Source organism: Andrena cerasifolii, chromosome 13, assembly GCF_050908995.1.
Source record: "Andrena cerasifolii isolate SP2316 chromosome 13, iyAndCera1_principal, whole genome shotgun sequence".
NCBI lineage: Eukaryota > Metazoa > Arthropoda > Insecta > Hymenoptera > Andrenidae > Andrena > Andrena cerasifolii.
The window spans coordinates 5,367,951-5,385,511 of NC_135130.1; the positions used below are offsets into that span (position 1 = coordinate 5,367,951).

The 17,561-nt window shown below is 44.4% G+C and overlaps 2 protein-coding genes across 5 annotated transcripts in view; one reads left to right on the forward strand and one right to left on the reverse strand.

Moving 5' to 3' along the window:
• Positions 1 to 2,854: 2,854 nt before the first annotated feature.
• The window catches only part of LOC143375821 (vanin-like protein 1), a 208,133-nt gene continuing 193,426 nt past the window's right edge, over positions 2,855 to 17,561 (reverse strand). Inside the window, exons 2-8 of one of the 4 annotated variants that reach the window (XM_076825333.1) lie at positions 6,588 to 6,684; positions 5,134 to 5,274; positions 4,917 to 5,063; positions 4,683 to 4,828; positions 4,343 to 4,560; positions 4,172 to 4,276; positions 2,855 to 4,066 (exon numbers count right to left, since the gene is read on the reverse strand). In XM_076825333.1, the coding sequence (XP_076681448.1) occupies positions 3,354 to 4,066; positions 4,172 to 4,276; positions 4,343 to 4,560; positions 4,683 to 4,828; positions 4,917 to 5,063; positions 5,134 to 5,274; positions 6,588 to 6,656 (1,539 nt within the window). In that variant the 5' untranslated portion in view covers positions 6,657 to 6,684 and the 3' untranslated portion in view covers positions 2,855 to 3,353. Of the gene's footprint in view, positions 4,067 to 4,171; positions 4,277 to 4,342; positions 4,561 to 4,682; positions 4,829 to 4,916; positions 5,064 to 5,133; positions 5,368 to 6,587; positions 6,729 to 17,561 lie in introns of all 4 variants that reach the window. The other 3 variants (XM_076825332.1, XM_076825331.1, XM_076825330.1) reach the window with 3 other exon arrangements.
• On the forward strand, positions 7,553 to 17,147 carry Zir (dedicator of cytokinesis). Its single transcript, XM_076824962.1, has 20 exons — positions 7,553 to 7,726; positions 7,943 to 8,120; positions 8,217 to 8,395; positions 8,466 to 8,607; positions 8,675 to 8,878; positions 9,086 to 9,277; positions 9,344 to 9,568; positions 9,643 to 9,917; positions 9,986 to 10,301; positions 10,375 to 10,680; positions 10,761 to 10,966; positions 11,033 to 12,796; positions 12,858 to 12,985; positions 13,062 to 13,324; positions 13,406 to 13,665; positions 13,741 to 14,175; positions 14,250 to 14,602; positions 14,673 to 14,875; positions 14,947 to 15,266; positions 15,355 to 17,147. Exons 2-20 carry the CDS (start codon positions 7,980 to 7,982, stop codon positions 15,407 to 15,409), a joined length of 5,967 nt encoding a protein of 1,988 aa, XP_076681077.1. The 5' UTR covers positions 7,553 to 7,726; positions 7,943 to 7,979; the 3' UTR covers positions 15,410 to 17,147.

The window sequence follows — 17,561 nt, forward strand, 5'->3', positions numbered from 1 at the left end:
GCAATTAAAACATCGTCTCTCGCCCCTCGGTGCCTCTTTCCCGTCCTTTGGTGCCTCCTTCCCGTCCCTTCCCTCCGTCCTGGTTTGTGGAAACTTCTTTGGGTCCTTCTCCAGATGCTTCTCCGAGCTCTTCTCCGGATACTTGGTATCCTTGGGCCTAGTCCCAGTGTTGCCCGGCAACGATCTCTCACGCAACGAAATCATCTTGAACGTCTCGAGCAGCTCTCCTTTGGTTTTAGCTTTCAGCGATCGCGCAAGATCCCTCAGTCCGACATCGGGAATTCCATCAATAATGTAATGGATAATCTCCCTATCACTGATCGGCACCTGATTTCCTAAGAGAACCTTCTGGTGCAAGTACTCACCGAACGATTCTTCCCCCTTCCAAACACGAACTTCAAAACGCCGTCTCAGTACAAGTACGTTCTCGGGGTGAAAGAACATCTCCCGTAAATTCACAAACAGTTCCTCGACCGTCATTGCAATGTTTTCTGGTTTCGAATGTAACCACTCGCGTGCCCTTCCTTTTAATCGCGATCCAATCAAAAGCTTCGTCAGATCATCCGTCAACTGGTATGCCGTCTTTAGAGTACGAATCTCTTGTTCCCACGTCTCATACGTATCGCTGCTTCCGTCAAAATGGCTTAACAACTCAGCGATGGTCGATATAGGCGGAGGTCGCGGTCGTCTTTCCGTCACCACTTCCCGCGCTGATTCCTCTGTACGCGATGGACTAGGATTCAATCCCTGCATCCCTCTCAGCAGCTCAATTTGTTAGCGAGCTACCTCAAGCTCTCTCTCCATCACTTGCTTTTCTCGCTGCACAAGTTCCATTTCACGTCGCATGAGCGCCATTTTTCTCACGCCCCCAGACGCATTGTCCTCACCATCACTGGTCTCACTCGACGTTTCTTCATCCTGCGTATTCGTCTGGATCGTCAACCATTCTCCCGACGGATCAACCTTGTTCAATCGTTGGATTAATTCAGCTTTCAGGCCGGACGTTTGCAGCCCTTTTATCCGCAATATTTTCTTCAACTCCGCGATGCAGAAGTCACTCGGGTCCTTCTTCGTATCGCTCATCGTATCTCTGCTTCTAACACAATCGCGAACCAACGCTTCGTCGTTCGTCTTTCACGTCACACACGTCGCTATTGCACTTAAGCCTTCCTTAAGTGAACATTACACAAATTATTTTTCGTCACGAATGTCTGCACACACCTTCGCAATGTCCACACTGGTCACGTCCAACGTCTCACTGCAGTGACTCGACTGTGCTACTTATTCATATCCCGGCTGAGCCCCCAATTTGTAGGAAACGAGGTTTCCAAAGGTTTAATTATAAAGAATAATATTTATTAATATAAGTAAAAACAGTACAAGTCCCACCAAATGCTCTCTACACATACACACAACGTCTATCGTCTCGCAACCGTCTACAACCGTCTACTACCGTCTACCACCGTCTACAACCGTCTACTACCCTTGCACCCTCAACGCACTCTCTCGCTCCCACTCTCTCTCTCTCACGCTCGTTGCCAAGTCGAACCTCTTCGAACGTCGTCAAACGATCTTTTGTTTTCCCGCGACCCAAACCGACAAATCGGCAACCCCGCCCATGGCCTGCTCTGTGTCACCGCCGTCGTTCCGGCCGCTCGACGTACTTGCAACTCTAGCGTCCCAACAATAGCCACTGGAATGGATATTTTAGCAGAAAATCCATTTTTGCAAAAGAATTCGTTGGATTTCGCAGTTGTAATTCACCGTTGACTTTGTTTTGATCGGGGGACATCGCTTCTCGAAGTCTAGGTGGGGAGCTCACGGAGCTCAATGTACTCAGTCGTCGTCAATCCTCCGGGGACCCTGGAACTGCCGAGCCACCTGGACCTACTGGACTTGCTGGGACCTGGTCAGGGTTTCAACCCTGGTCCTTCCTCCACCCCCCCGGAGCTCCCGTGCCCCCTGGACCATTTGAACCTACTGAACTAGCTGGACTTCCTGGGGACCTGGTCAGGGTTTCAACCCTGGTTCTTCCTCCGACCCATTGCCCCCCTGGCCTGGGTTAGCTTATTCGGTTGGTGCCGATGAAATTTTGTGGTTCGTTAAGCCATTGAAACTTTTATTGTTCTGTCAAGGTCAAAACTGATTTCCCTCCCTTTCTAACTGATTTCTTCGATTGTTTTTCATCATCTGTCCGGTTTCATGCATTCCTTCGAGGATTTTTACACGAGTTGTTCTATTTCGTGTATTTCTTCGATGGGTTTGCATAATCTGTCCTATTTCATGCATTTCTCCGATGGATTTACATGATTTATTTTATTTCGTGCATTTCTTCGATGGGTTTACATGATTTCTTTTATTTGATGCATTTCTTCGATGGGTTTAAATGATTTATTTCATTTCATGGATTACTTCGATGGTTTTGTGTGATTTCTGTCACTCTGTCATGCATCTCATCGGGGGTCTACCTTCTCTGCTCTCCTTCATGTATCTCAACGGTGGTTTTGCATTGTTTATTCTACTTCATGCATTTATTCGATGGTTTGGCATGATTTATTTCATTTCATGGATTTCTTTGATGGTTTTGTGTAACTTCTGTCACTCTGTCATGCACCTCATCGATGGGTCTACATTCTCTGCTCTTTCCTTCTTGTGCTTATCTCTGCGATAGTTTTGCATGCTCGTGCGTGCTCTTTTATAGGTCGAAATTATCTTAATCGGCTTCAACTCAATAAGCTCTTGCTTAATTTCCTTCCAGGCCGACCACACCGTTACTAGCATAAAGTAGTTGATTGTTTCAGCTTTTCAGGTTCAGCCCTTCGCGGGGAAGAGAGTTAATAAAATAATGTTATGGTTTCGGCTCGGCATAGCAGAAGTTTAATGCGAAAGTACAACAGAAGCAACAAAACATTAACAAGAACAGGGTAACAGATATAACCGTATACAATCACAAACGCGCGAGAAATATGTAAATATCGATGCGTCTGCACGTAATGGCGTCTGGCTATGGAATGACAGCTTGACAGGCGATCGATCCGATCGCCTTCTTCTCGCTGTCCTCTTGTTCCTGTCACGAGCACCAGCAGGCCCTGGTTTCCAACCAAAGAGTGTTCGCAACAATAATATAAAAATAATATATTTAAAAAGAACCGAGTGAAAAGTGTTACTGCAAAGTGTTAGTGAAAGAAGACATCTAAGGAAGCCTAGATTAATTTATTATAGTATGAAGTATTTAAGGCCCCATGTAAAATTGCCAAGCAGTCACTAAATTATTAGTTTTGTTGTTCGTTTATTGGTTCCTCACCCGTGATGAAAAGTTAAAGAGGCAAGAATAATCATGAAATGAATTGGGATTAATGGAGCTGCTTCCAATAATCTATGCTAAAGTCTCTTGCATATATAGCAAAACTAACGATATCTTTGTGCGGTTTGTTTAAGGCGAGGGTGACTGTCGTGTGTGGACTGTGCGTGTCTGTGGTGTACGTCCAGTGTTTGAATGGAAACAGCGTAAAGTCCATGAGAGTTGGTATCACGAGAAGCTGCGGGTAATCGTCGAACGTTGCCTTAATTTTTAGACTAGTAAATACGGTATTTGATGGTTGAACGGAACTGCAGGAAACGACCGAGTCATTGGAACATTGCACCAATCCACAGACGCGGATACCCGCTTCCATTTGCTGGCCATGCATACGAAGTCCGTTGTAAACGACAGCACGATAATTGGACGAGGAATCGGTGGAGGCCGTTTCAATGTCGAAGGCGCAACAGAAATCTCTATAGCAAACAGAGCTGCTCATTGAGCCGTTTAGACGAACAGTGTTGAATGCCTCGATACTGTCCAGGGACATGATCATTCCTTGAATCCTCTCTACTCTGCCTGTACCGTGGTAAGGGGGGTCCCGCCTTGCGTTCAAGAGATCAGTCTTCTCTTCCTTCTCCATCTCCATCTTTAGTTTCATCTCCTCGTTGAGTTTCCTCGTCAAGCCTGGCGTTTTCGGGATGCGAGAGATTAAGAGTTTACGGTCGGGATGGTGAGAAAACGATACGTTCGCTATTCCATGGCGACCTAGAAAAGCAGAATATCAGGCGAACTTATGCACATAGGTACATAAGTACATCTTACTAATAGTAGTAGTACTTAGGATAGCGTGAACCGACTCTACCGACGTACCTAGATAAATGCCACTTCCCATGTGCCCAGACTCGGTCCCGTGGTATCCGGCCGCCAATAGATTCACATTCTCAGAAAAAGACCATCCGAATTGCATTTCAAGGGCTGGAATGAAATTCATTCCAATTCATGTATGAATAACGCCGTAAGACTGGTGTTTCGCATACTTACCTGTTAAGAATGGTAGTTCGGAGCCCCAGGCAACCGGATATACGAAATTGGAAACTCCTTCGATCCTCGTCAAGTTTAGAGCTGGTACATGGAATAGTATATCGAAACATATGAACGTGCCGAACTTGACTCCGAAATCGGTGTCAAAGGTAACGATTTCCGGCGTTTCGGTGACATCAAACCGCGGATATTCGTTGAAAAGATTCACCTTACGGTACCTGTTTACAGCATAACCTTGCATTTAACAATAATTAATCTTACGTGCTCTGCCGTGGGTACCACTATCCTAGCGTTCCGTAGTAACGGTGTCATGAACGTATTTATGAAATTTATTATGCACCTGGCAATTATTTTACCCGTCCGATCAAACACCGCATTAGTGTTGTAGTAATGTGTCTCGTTGTTACTGTCCGATTTCCTCTCGGCGATGTTTATGACAACGTAAATTCGATTCTCTTTGGCCGCACACGACACCATCCTTAGTATCTACACGAACATCCAACATACAAGAACATAGAACGCGTCAAAACTCCATTTATGCTCGAGTATGGGAAAGACACGTAATTAGATTTACATCGCTAATGTCTTCGCGGTTCCCTGTGCAAGGGACGTATTCATCGAGAGCGGAAGGGACCGCCGTTGACCATGGTTTCATCCGTGATTTGTCCGGCATCATTACTGACGTCAAGCCATCTTCCGGGAATACGATAATATCGGCGCCCTGGCGAACACGTTGAAATTGTAATCGTGATAGGATATATCTACAGTGCAATATGTATGTATCTTCTTACCTCTTTGCTCGCTTCTTCTATGTACTTGATGTACGCTTCAGTGTTTGCCTTTAAAGTTAACGGACCATTACCGGAAATAGTAGTCGGTGCGAATTCCACCACCGCTCCTACATAGTAGTCCGACGAGTCCTGCTCTGGCGTCTGTTTAACACACCGATCCAATGGGACCGCATCGCAGTGTGCACCTAGTTCCTTTGACTCTGGGACACCAATTGCGCCGCTGCTAAGCGCTCCCTATAGGTATAGATATAGGTCCATATATATACATATATAGTCCGGGAGTCAGTGAATATTTTGTATCTCATCGCGAAGGGGTTTTTCTATCATCTGTCTAATTAATCTTATGCTGAAAGTCAAAGGATGGGCGGTCTTGCAGTCGGGTCAACATTGGGAATGTCTCCGACGAGGCTGAACCCCCCCCCCCCCAATTAATGAATAACTTCTTAAAAAATAAGAAAATCACAGTCTAGCAGGACTCCGTGGGGACCATAGTGGTCTGACAGACCTCCAAACATATTAAAAAAGAAAACGAATTTCGGGCTCACAGCGACGAGGCTGAGGTTTGGTGAAATAATGGATGCATAGGTACAGTACACACTCGTTATAAACCCGACGAACGGGGCTGGTGACGACCGTGTGGCGCATTGCGGACCCTATTCCGAGCGGCCAATGCCGCAAGTGAGAAAACCCAAGAGCGAGCGAGAAAGAACGAAAGAGTCGACACGAAGTTGCCGGCGGCTATGAAAGAGAGAAAGCAATGATACTTTGTCTTTCGCGTGCGTATACATCGCACAATATAACTTCGCTTCCGAGCGGCCACTGAGTAGGCCGTGAGTCAGCCGTGCGTGCGAGAGAGTCCAACCGTCGGCGTTCTTTTAAATCGATTCGAAAAACATACGATTCCACACGCATGAGTATCACGCTACCTTTTACTTTGTATGATACTCGTCCGTGTGCGATCGGATGTTTTTCGAAACGAAATAAAAGAACGCCGACGGTCAAGCTGTCTCGCACAGGCCTGCTCAGTGGCTGCTCGGAGACAAAGTTATATATTGCGCGATCTGTACGCTTTGTCTCTTCGAGCTTGAGTCTTGACCCACGTGCGCGACTAAGTACATACAATGTATCAGTGAAGAGGCAGAACGTACACACGTGTACGACGAAGCGAGACAAAGTATCATGCTTTCCCTCTTTTGTAGTCAACGAAAGTGGGAACTTCGTGTCGACTCTTTCGTCCTCTCTCGCTCATTTTCGGGTTCCAAGGAGAAGGATTCCAAGAAATGATGGGGATAGTCACCGTGCTCACATCGAAACGGGTTTATGACGAGTGTGTACTGTAACTCCCTTACGCAGCGCACCAAGAAGGGGTCGCGCCGCGCCGACTCTATGATTGTGTGTGTGCGCGGTTGGTGTACATGCTTATGATGACGGATTGATTAACATGTTAATTTTACCTGAGATGAAAGGCGTAGAAGAATTAGGAGGACCAACTCCAGTCCGAAGCTACTCCATTTTCCACGCATAGTGTTGCGATCTTCGCTGGTGTAAATGTGTGTAACCCTGGGTGGCACGTGTGGCAGAGATCTGGGGTGGAACTCGAGAACAAGAAGCGGGCAACCGTTATCTCCCCGATAGCGATAGCGATACAGTATCGATACATCGAAATACGATACTTTCCAACTTACCGAACGCTCTAGAGCATATTCTTAAATTGAGATTAGCTTTTATGTTTTATAAGTCCACTGTGAAATGTTTAATAATTTACACGTAAATATCTCTATTATTAAGGCCTTTATATATCTCTATTATTAACGCACCACGGGCACGAACCTTGCCTTTTATTAAAAATCCACACGAAGGCCGGTATTCATAGTCGCTACTTATTCTTAAGCAAATGCTTAAGCATGCGGCATCCTCTACTAACCTAGTAGCTAGTAAAGGATGTCGAATGCTTAAGCATTTGCTTAAGAATAAGTTACGACTATGAATACCGGCCGAAATCGCGCAACATTAGTAATTGCAGAGTTAGGAGCGATGGAGCCTAAGTGATGGAGGGGGAAACACCTGCAGGAGTGGTGGTAATGTGTGCGCGAACTGACGCCAGCGCCAATCCAGTCAAGTGGCCCCAACGCGAAGCCAGCCACGGCCAACCAGCGTCGATAATCTATTTCCCGGCGACGTTGGTTGGCAGTGGCTGTCTTCGCGTTGGGGCCACTTGACTGGATTGGCGCTGACGTCAGTTCGCGCCATTACCACCGCTCCTGTAGGTGTTTCCCCCTCCATCACTTAGGCCCCATCGTTCCTAACTCTGAGTAATTGTGAACTCGTTGCACGCCGCTGGCGCTGGTGACCGTGAGCAGATGGTTTAGGAGGAAAGCAAGTAGGGGGGGCGACTGCTTTGTATTTCTGGTCGTCTCTCTACACCATTACTTCTATGGTGTTAATAGGAATTTTGGCGTGGCAAAGGCATAGCCCTGGTGAGCCCTGGCTCAACAATTTTATGACAAGAACTGTCAAAATAGTGTATTAATAATATCCATTCGTGATTGTTCGTACTTTTTGCACAATGGACTTTTAGTGAACATAAAGTCACGTAAGTATAATTTCTCACTCCTGTAGACCACTCTTCGTTGAATTTACGACAATCGTGCACTTCGCTGTGTATTTCGATATAATGCATGCACTTGTTTCAATAATCACCACGACAAAACATTGCAAAGTAGCACGCATCAACAATGGAGTTCTATTAAAACGAATTCGATATATTCCGAGTTCCCTGAATCTTTTCATTTTTAAATCGATCGTACAGGATTTCATCGAAGGAGTATTTTACCACGGCATTTATAATGTCATCCGTGCAACGGGCTTTTACTCAAAAATTGAGTAAACAGCACGCAGCTGACGTGAGACGTCAGATTGCCAGCTCTACCTCGTATTCTCGCGATTTATCCAAGAGCGGCAGTACCTTCTCGGGCTTTTCCTCGACGGTATGTAGTGCATTTTGATTCACCCTATCCAAACGATGTGCATTTTAAATCCTCAAATTATTCACTTTGATTTCATTGCAAATATGGTCCATTAAGATGTCACTATGCGAAGTATTGGAGCCCTTAGACTACGAGGACTTCTTAGCCCAGCACCAGTCAGTCCTTGACCGAGATCCTCTAAAACCAATATTAGACTTCCCACCTGAAGATGTGGAATTGCAAGTGGTGAAAAGGAAAGCTCGAACAGAGGAACCAGTTGTTCCATATGAATCTCTGTAAGATCCATGTCATTAAAAAACAAGACTGCTATCGCCACATTCTTGACTGAACTAATTCCATTTCTAGGGACACGGTGTCTCCTTACGTCAGAAGATGCATTGAGAGCTTCACTTCTGACTGGGTAGTGGTGCACAGAAAATACAAGCGCAGAGTGTCCCCCATCACAAGGGACAGACTGCTTCAAGATACTCCGAGACAAGACTTTGAGGTGTTTCATTTAAGCAAGTATACGTTACAGACCATGGAAACAATAATTTAAAGCGAATGCAAAACAGGTGGATCAAGAGGACACAAACGGCTCGGGGTCACCCAATGAAGAGGAGGACTTATCAAATTGCGGAGACACACCGAGAGGTTCTTGGGCGAGTCTGGACCTCAGGCATTCCCAGCATGATCCTCTTCTTCCAACCTTATTGGATCGTGTTTGCCCCGAGACCATCGATCAAATGAACGAGCAGAAGCGCTCGGAAGATCGTCAAGTGTGTACCGAATGCACTAATACAGGCTTGGGAATTAAGTGAACCCGGCGGCCAATTTTCAGAGGCAACGCTTTCTTTCTCCCGCCGCGCGTCTTGGCCCCCTCGGGGGCCTAGGTGCTTGGAGAGCCTCAGGCCCGTTCACTTAATTCCCAAGCCTGCACTAACACGATCTGGTCTTTGTACTCCTCGTCTGTTAATCGATTTTAGGAAGCACTGTTTCCACTGTACGCACCTCCAGCCTCCCCAGACGACGAGTGGCAAGAAATTAGTGTTGCACCAGAACCAACAGAACCTTTCTCCCACAAGATCCTCGTGAAGTGTCTACAATTGAAGCTGGAATTGGAAGTGGAACCAATTTTCGCAAGTCTGGCATTGTATGACGCCAGAGAGAAGAAAAAGGTATTCAGAAACTTTAAATGCTGGAAAACGAACTGGATATAGTCGCCGTACTTTCTCACACCGCAGGTATCCGAGAACTTTTACGTGGACATGAATTCCGAAGGTTTGAAGAGGATGCTTAGCGGCCATATCGCGTACAGCGATGCCAGTACTTTGGCCCGGAGCTGTGTCATGAGTATTAGCAAACCGAGCCCAGATTTGTTCCTGGTTGTCAGACTCGAGAAAGTGTTGCAGGGCGACATTTCAGAATGCGCCGAACCATATTTGCGAGAGGACAAAAATAAGGATAAGGTGGAGTATTTCGCGGATGATTAAGCCAAGTACGAGCTGCATTTATTGATGCGACAAATTTACACCGAAAATAGGTGAGAGCAGCTGCTGCAGCCGCGTGTGAAAGATTGGGTCGATACAGAATGCCACTTGCATGGACTGCCATCCACCTTTCGGGCGTGATAGGTGGTGGAGGAGACACAGACAGCACTGGCAGTGCTGGGTCATTAGACAGAAAGTCGGGTGGACTGGAACAGTGGCGTAAAAAAGTAGAGCCGCCAACTCGGAGAGGTTCTCTCGAGAGAAGGAGTTCCGACAAAAGGCGCAGTTGGTCGCCAGACGACTTTGCCAACTGCCTCGACACGTTTAGGTACATTCTTTTCTAATGGCAACGTAAATTGCTACTGCTTGTGTATTATATCGCTCTGTGTTTTCCAGGCCCATTACATTGACCGTTTCAAGCTTCTTTAAGCAAGAGAGCGAACGTTTGAGAGACGAAGATCTCTATAAACTCTTAGTTGAGTTACGAAGGCCTGGATCTAATTTGAAACGATTGAAATGTCTACCAGGTATACTCAAGTTAGACCTTAGCCCCAGGCCCGAAGAATTGCCCAGGTGTATGGATACTGACCTTAGAAGGCTAGTGCCATATCCAGACGAGAAAAGTCGGCCAGTTAAAGAAATACTCGAGTTCCCAAGCGAAGTGGTGTCGCCCGATTTAACGTATCGTAATCACCTCTACATTTACCCCAAAGTAAGGATTCACCCACATTAAATTCGTGTTATCAACGTCCGTTTGTGAGTTAAACATGTGTTGCCTGTTGCAGGAGGCAAACTTTAGCTCCAGGACAGGCTCTGCACGAAATATCGCTGTGAGAATGCAGCTAATGGGGGGCGAACAAGAAGCTGATGCTCTTACCGCGATTTTTGGAAGATCCTCATGCCCAGAAATGACCCACGAGTGCTTCACTTCCGTGTCCTATCACAATAGAAACCCGAATTTCTACGACGAAGTGAAAATCCGGCTCCCTGCAGACTTGAGTGCCAAGCATCATTTGCTTTTCACGTTCTACCACATCAGCTGCCAGAAGAAGGCAGAGCAACCGAATGTTGAAACTGCTGTTGCGTACACGGTAAGGGCAATTAAGTATCACGTCCAAAACCGACTAAACTCGTGAGAAACCTACTATTAACAACTTTTTATTCTGTTCAGTGGCTGCCACTTTTGAGGGACGGGCACTTACAATCTGGCGAGTTCAGTCTTCCAGCAATGCTGGACCCACCCCCACCAAATTACTCCTACATAGCACCCGATGTGCTTTTGCCAGGTACAAGATGGGTGGACGCCCACAGGGGCGTGTTCACAGTGATTTTAGAACCAGTTTCCAGCGTTCATCCTCAAGATAAATACATCGACAGGTACTTGTTCTGATATCCTCTGAGCTCCATCGATTCGTAGTTACTCATTTCGAAAATGAATTACAGATTTCTGTCTCTGTGCGGTTACTTGGAAACTGGTCAAGTACCTCCGCGTATTGGCGAGGCTGGAATGGAGTCTGAATTAAAGTCTGCGCTCTTAGAATTGGCAAGATCGTCGCACTCTGCTTTAGTACGATCGCTGCCCCAATTACTCGACCAGTTAATATCGCTCCTAGTGCGTCCACCGACGCTGCCCTCTCAGCCACTGAACGTAGCAGCCACAGTTTTCGAGGCTATAGGGTTACTGGTTCGAAACATCACTAATCTGCCAGATGGCCAACTGGATGCTCATGGGAGACACGCTCTTTTGGCCACGTACATCGCCTATCAGTGCTCTTTACCCAGAATGGCACACTCCCCGAACATCATAAGAGCTCAGAGCAACCCTGACCTACCCCTGGAGGACCTAGAGATGGAGGTGCACTCTCGAGGACTCGATCGAACAGCGTCCATGCGCCAAGAATCACCCTCCATAAACAGCCAAACGACCAGGAGGCTTCTGCACGAGGAATTAGCATTGCACTGGGTCGTGTCCACGGGCCAGGCACGTGAACTGGCGGTCACGTACTCGTGGTTCTTCTTAGAACTGATCGTTCGGTCTATGGTAGTGACACTCTCAGAGATGGGGATACTAGAGGCGCCGAGGAAGACGCGATTCTCGCCCCAATTCTGCGACGACGTGGCGACCCTCACCGCAGCGCTAACGTCTGAAGTGATATCCCGCTGCGGGAAGGAAAACAGAGTGCCCAATAATTTAATATCGAGCGTGGGTAGCTTTCTGTCTGATCTACTGTCAGTGATGGACAGAGGGTTCGTTCTGTCCCTGGTTCGGGCTGCTTGTTGCTCCTTGTCAGAGGCATCCATGCACATTCCAGACTCGGCTGCTCTGTTCGCGCTGAAGCTGGATCTTGTGCGGACAGTGTGTTCCCATGAGCACTACGTGGCTCTGAATCTGCCATTTGGGACTGGGTACACGTCGGGGTCTGCCCCAGCATCGCCCAGCCCATCCACGGGCAGTTCAGGGAGCTTGATATCAACTCTAGTACCTGGGGAACGCGCCAGATTCTCCGAGCTTAGCCAGGAGTTTCGACAGCAACACTTCTTGGTGGGAATCGTGTTGTCTGACCTGTCCAATACTCTAGAAATCCCGAATCCCATGCTTCAGAACAAGGCTATTGGAACGGTTCGACACCTCATGGCGTACCACGACGTGGACTCTAGGTATTCTGACCCTGCAGCTAAAGCCAGAGTCGCAGCCCTGTATCTGCCACTTCTGAACATCATAATGGATGCTCTGCCTCAGCTGTATCACTGGGATTCTAAGGATAAGAGTGTCTATCCTGACGAATCAGGGTCCATCACGCAGTCGGTGGCTCTGGCCATAGCTGGTGGCGTTTCTGCTGACGCTGCAGGAACTCAGTGCAGAGTCTCCTTGAGTTCTGAGGCTACACGACATCTTCTCATGTGTGTGTTGTGGATGCTGAAGGGGTTGGAGCAGTCAGCGCTGGTGCAATGGTGTTCGGAGTTAAGTTCAAGGCGTGTACTGTGTCTTCTTCAAGTTCTGAACATTGCTACGGCAGCGTTCGAATATAAGGGGAAGAAAGCACTAAAGAGACTGCCCCCGCAAGCTGCCGCGACCAGCGATATCAGATCTAGGCTGGAAGATGTGATCCTTGGCCAAGGAAGCGCCAGAAGCGAGATGATGCTTCGTAGAAAGGAGAGAATGAGCGGAGACAAGTTGAGATGGCGTAAAGACCAGATGCCTTACAGGTATGTGAACACGAGAATGTCTCTAGAATATCTGCTTCATAGCTGATTTCCTAATTCCAAGGTCATGCGAGCAGTCAGAAGGAAGAGCAGTGGAACAAGATGCTCATATAGAAGGTGCCTTAGCAGCTGAAGCCTCCCTTGTGGTTTTAGATACTTTAGAGACTGTTGTACAGGCTGATGGAGGGGGTGGTAAGTGATGGAGAAACTTTAGGGTATTACGTTTACAGATGCATTTTCACACTCGCAATATTTGGACATTATGCAGGTGCAGTTGTGGGGGCAGTGTTGAAAGTTCTTCTAAGAGCACTAGCCAGAAATCAAAGCACATCTGTATTGCAACACATGTTTAACACCCAACGTGCTTTGGTGTTTAAGTATCACAGTGCACTGTTTGACGAGGAAAGCGAAAGATGCGGCGATTTGTGTTTAACGTTACTAACTAGGTGCAGTTCCCCATTGAGCGCAGTTCGTAGCCATGCTGCTGCGAGTCTTTACTTACTGATGCGTCAGAATTTCGAGATTGGTAATGTAAGTGTCTTAGGACCTAGTACCCATTTCCGTCAGCGCAAGATAACTCGTGAATTCATTGTGATGCTGCCCCGATTCCAGAATTTCGCACGAGTTAAGATGCAAGTGACAACATCTTTATCAGCTCTTGTCGGGAGAGGAAGGGCCCCCAGCGAAGGAGCACTCAGAAGGGCACTGAAGACAGTGCTAGTGTATGCTGAGAGGGACACAGAACTGGCAGACACAAGTTTCCCAGAGCAAGTGAAGGATCTTCTATTCAATTTGCATATGATTTTATCCGACACGGTTAAAATGAAGGAATTCCAAGAGGATCCAGAAATGCTGTTAGACCTCATGTACAGGTAATTGAAAGCCGACGATACTCATCAAATACTCTCAACCTCGATCACATTTCACATTGGAAGTTAATTCTGCAGAATTGCAAAGGGCTATCAAGGATCACCAGATCTCAGGCTGACGTGGTTGGCAAATATGGCCCAGCAACACATGGAAAGGAAGAATCATACAGAAGCTGCAATGTGTTTAGTGCACAGTGCAGCTTTGGTAGCAGAATATTTGCACCTCCTGGAACCAGGAGGTGGTGGTCGACCAGTTGGAGCTGTTGCTCTGTGCCCCGTTACCCCAAATTCTTTAGAGGAAAGCGCTGTTGGTGATGATGTACTGGCCAGAAGGGAAGAAGGCCTATGCTTAGGCCCAGATTTCTCGGAGAGCGGTTTAGCAGGTTTATTAGAACACGCTGCTAGTTCTTTCCACGCCGCCGGAATGTACGAAGCCATTCCTGACGTGTACAGAGTGTTGCTTCCAATAGCAGAAGCTGCGCATGATTACAAAAAATTGGCGAACATTCACGGGTACTGAATATAAAATCCTTGAAGCGTAGTGTGGATGTGTTATCCATATTCTAATCTGTTTTCTGTTCTTGTAGGAAGCTTCATGAAGCTTATACACGCGTGGAACAACTAGCAGGGAAGCGAGTATTTGGCACGTACTTCAGAGTAGGATTCTATGGCGGGCGATTTGGCGATCTTGCTGGTGAAGAATTCGTTTACAAAGAACCTACTCTGACGAAACTACCAGAAATATTCTCAAGGCTTGAAAACTTCTATGCTGAGAGATTTGGCACTGAAAATATTGTGATAATAAAGGACTCGAACCCTGTGGACCCCAGTAAACTGGAACCTGATAAGGCCTACGTTCAGATTACTTACGTGGAGCCATACTTTGAACTCCACGAACTCAGGCACCGGCCAACTATTTTCCATAGAAATTTTAATATCAGTGAGTGCCGTTTTGAGTAATATAAACTGAAATAATTTGCATTTTATTGTTATCGGCGAATTATTTTTAGAACGATTTGTATACGCAACACCTTTTACACCTGGCGGTAAGGCCCATGGCGAGCTAAGGGAACAGTGCAAGCGTAAAACAATTCTAACAGTAGCTACACACTTCCCCTACTTGAAGACGAGAATACGGGTGGTGGCTAGGAAGCAAATAGTTCTAAGTCCGATTGAAGTTGCGATAGAAGACATACAGAAGAAGACTGCAGAAGTATGTGTTTAATTTAAAGAATGAACAAATGTTTTTTCTGTAATTTACTCATTTAATTGAATTCTTCCTAGGTTGCTGCAGCCACAGCTCAAGAACCACCTGATGCGAAGATGTTGCAGATGGTTCTGCAAGGCTGCATTGGAACCACAGTTAATCAAGGACCCGCAGAAGTGGCGGTTGTGTTCCTCTCTGGGTTAAGAGAGCAGAATGCCCAGCCAACTAGACTGCAGCACAAGCTGCGATTATGTTTCAAGGATTTCTCAAAGAAGTGCCTCGATGCTTTGAGAAGAAATAAGAACCTGATTGGGCCAGATCAACGAGACTACCAACGAGAATTGGAAAGGAACTACCAAAGATTAACAGAGAGACTTACTCCACTTATTGCATGGAGGTAGGAAACTGTTTGTTCCAATTACTAATACCTCGTTCTACTGAAAACGATACTTCGTTTATAAAATGTCTTAAATGATTATATACAGTGGACCGTCATTAGCAAATCAACAAAATATGCCACAAACATCACCTCGTTGGTAAAATGTCCGAATGCGATCAACTAGTTACCAAAGATTACTCAAAACTCAAAGGAAATTTCATTCTTACTACTTTTTATATTCTGCTTTTGACTAAACCTAATGTAAAGTCTGCAATATTTAATATTGATCACGCAAATCGTCAATATTAAAAGTATTTAGTAATTTTCTAAATAACTGCCACTTCAATTACTGTATAGCCAAGTTTAGTTATCCATGACATACTCATACAGCTTACTATTTGTAACCATAATTAATAATATAAATGCCCTAATGAGACATAAATTCATTAATTGTCTCTATATTTTGCACTTCTAATGCATAATATATAGCCTACGCTCTACGCTATGTAAAACTGAAATATCTGACTATTTATGTATTTAGCTATTAAGAAAGCTGTGATTTTTCAATTAAATTATATATAACGACTTTAAAACAATTGCAGAAACTTATAATAATAGATTTTTACTACAATGACTTAATATTTTTTTGTAACACGTAAACTAATTAGTGACATTAGCAATTTATGACAAAATTAGTCATTTATGTTTCCATAAAAATTACGATTTTGTTATTCATATCCTATGTGTAGATAAATTTTAACATTCGATTCTCAAAGTTAATATCCAACATTTCTGTAAACATTTTCGCCATCATTTTTTTATTACTCTCAGTAGAAATTTAGAAGTCTATCATTAAAAGTTTCTCTCATACTTATTAAAAAGGATAAACGAATGACTCTGTGTAATGAATGTTTGAAGAATGCAGTTGGTCAATTATTTAATAAGTTTCTGCACTATGAATAATCAAAATAACATTTACAATAATAAACACATTCAGAACATGTATATGAAATGTTTAAAAAATTTCTAATTTCTAGTCGCAAGGATACGTAAATGTATAAGTTCTTAAATTATATTTTGCGTTAATTTGTATGCATATGCACGCAGACAAAAAAGTCTCTATACACATTACGTTAACCTGTTGAATGCATTTAACTTTGTTTCAGGTGCTTTTACTTATTACTATTCACTCAATGCATTATTCAATGTATTTATATGAGATTAACAACTTTCCACCCTCAGCCATAATTTTCCTAACTTACAAGGGGTGGACACCATGTGGTAGACACTGATTTTGATGAGCCTCTACCACATGGTGTCCTCCCCTTGTTACACTCAACCCAGAACTAACGATATTTTCCACATTTGTGTAACATTGAAAATAAGTCACAAGCCCTCTTGAATATTTTATGGAAAAATGCTCAGAAGAGTTGCGAAAATCAACTTTATCAACACAGCGAGGGTCTACTCTGTAGCACATTGTATTATTAATAGACTTTCTCTTCATTTCACAGAAAATGCCGTTATGAATAATGCCCATATTCATTAAAAATATAAACACCACGATCATTGTGTATTATATAGAGACTTTTTTGATCAGGTGCATATTGCTAACATAAGCGTCTCTCATATTGCAGATATGCTTAAAAATGAAATTGAAAGGAAAGAAAAGTGTGTAGGGTGTTCACAATTAAGAATTATTTTTCGGAAAAATGCTATTACATCACAGAAGCTTCTCAGAACTTTTAGAAATATAAACGTACACTTTAGAGATTTATTTTGCTCGTGATAGCAATATGCGTTATATTTATATATAAAAATTTAGTGAAACAACTACAAATGTAAACTTTTGTATTTCGAAAACTATTCAAAATATACGTGCATTTTGTACTTCGCTAATTTTGAATATTTTTTCTCTCGTATTAAGGTAAATGGCCCCATCAACAACCACTTTTCTTATATTAATCAAGTGTCCTTACTTTTCCATTAAAAATGACAAATAATAATTTGCGAAATAAAACAGTTTGAAATTAGAGAATTAATTAGAGAGTGAAATTAAACGTAATTTGGTCTATTCTGGTCAATCAGAATGCATGTTATTTAAAATATATATTAAGCTTAACGATGGCCTTCGCACCTGATTTATATGCATTGTTCATGCCTGACAAGTGTGACGGCTATTAATAATTCTAAATATAATATAAGCTTACGCTGCTGTTCATCAACAAAATTATAGATACAATCAAAGGATGACGTAGGATTGTCGGTAACAAGCAATTATACATTGATAATAGGGACAAAGGAGCGAACATA

Coding starts and splice junctions, on each gene's coding strand:
- Zir (XM_076824962.1), top strand. CDS start 7,980: ATGTCATCCGTGCAACGGGCTTTTACTCAAAAATTGAGTAAACAGCAC. Junction 10,302..10,374: donor ACCTCTACATTTACCCCAAA/GTAAGGATTCAC, acceptor TGCCTGTTGCAG/GAGGCAAACTTTAGCTCCAG. Junction 13,666..13,740: donor CTGTTAGACCTCATGTACAG/GTAATTGAAAGC, acceptor TTAATTCTGCAG/AATTGCAAAGGGCTATCAAG.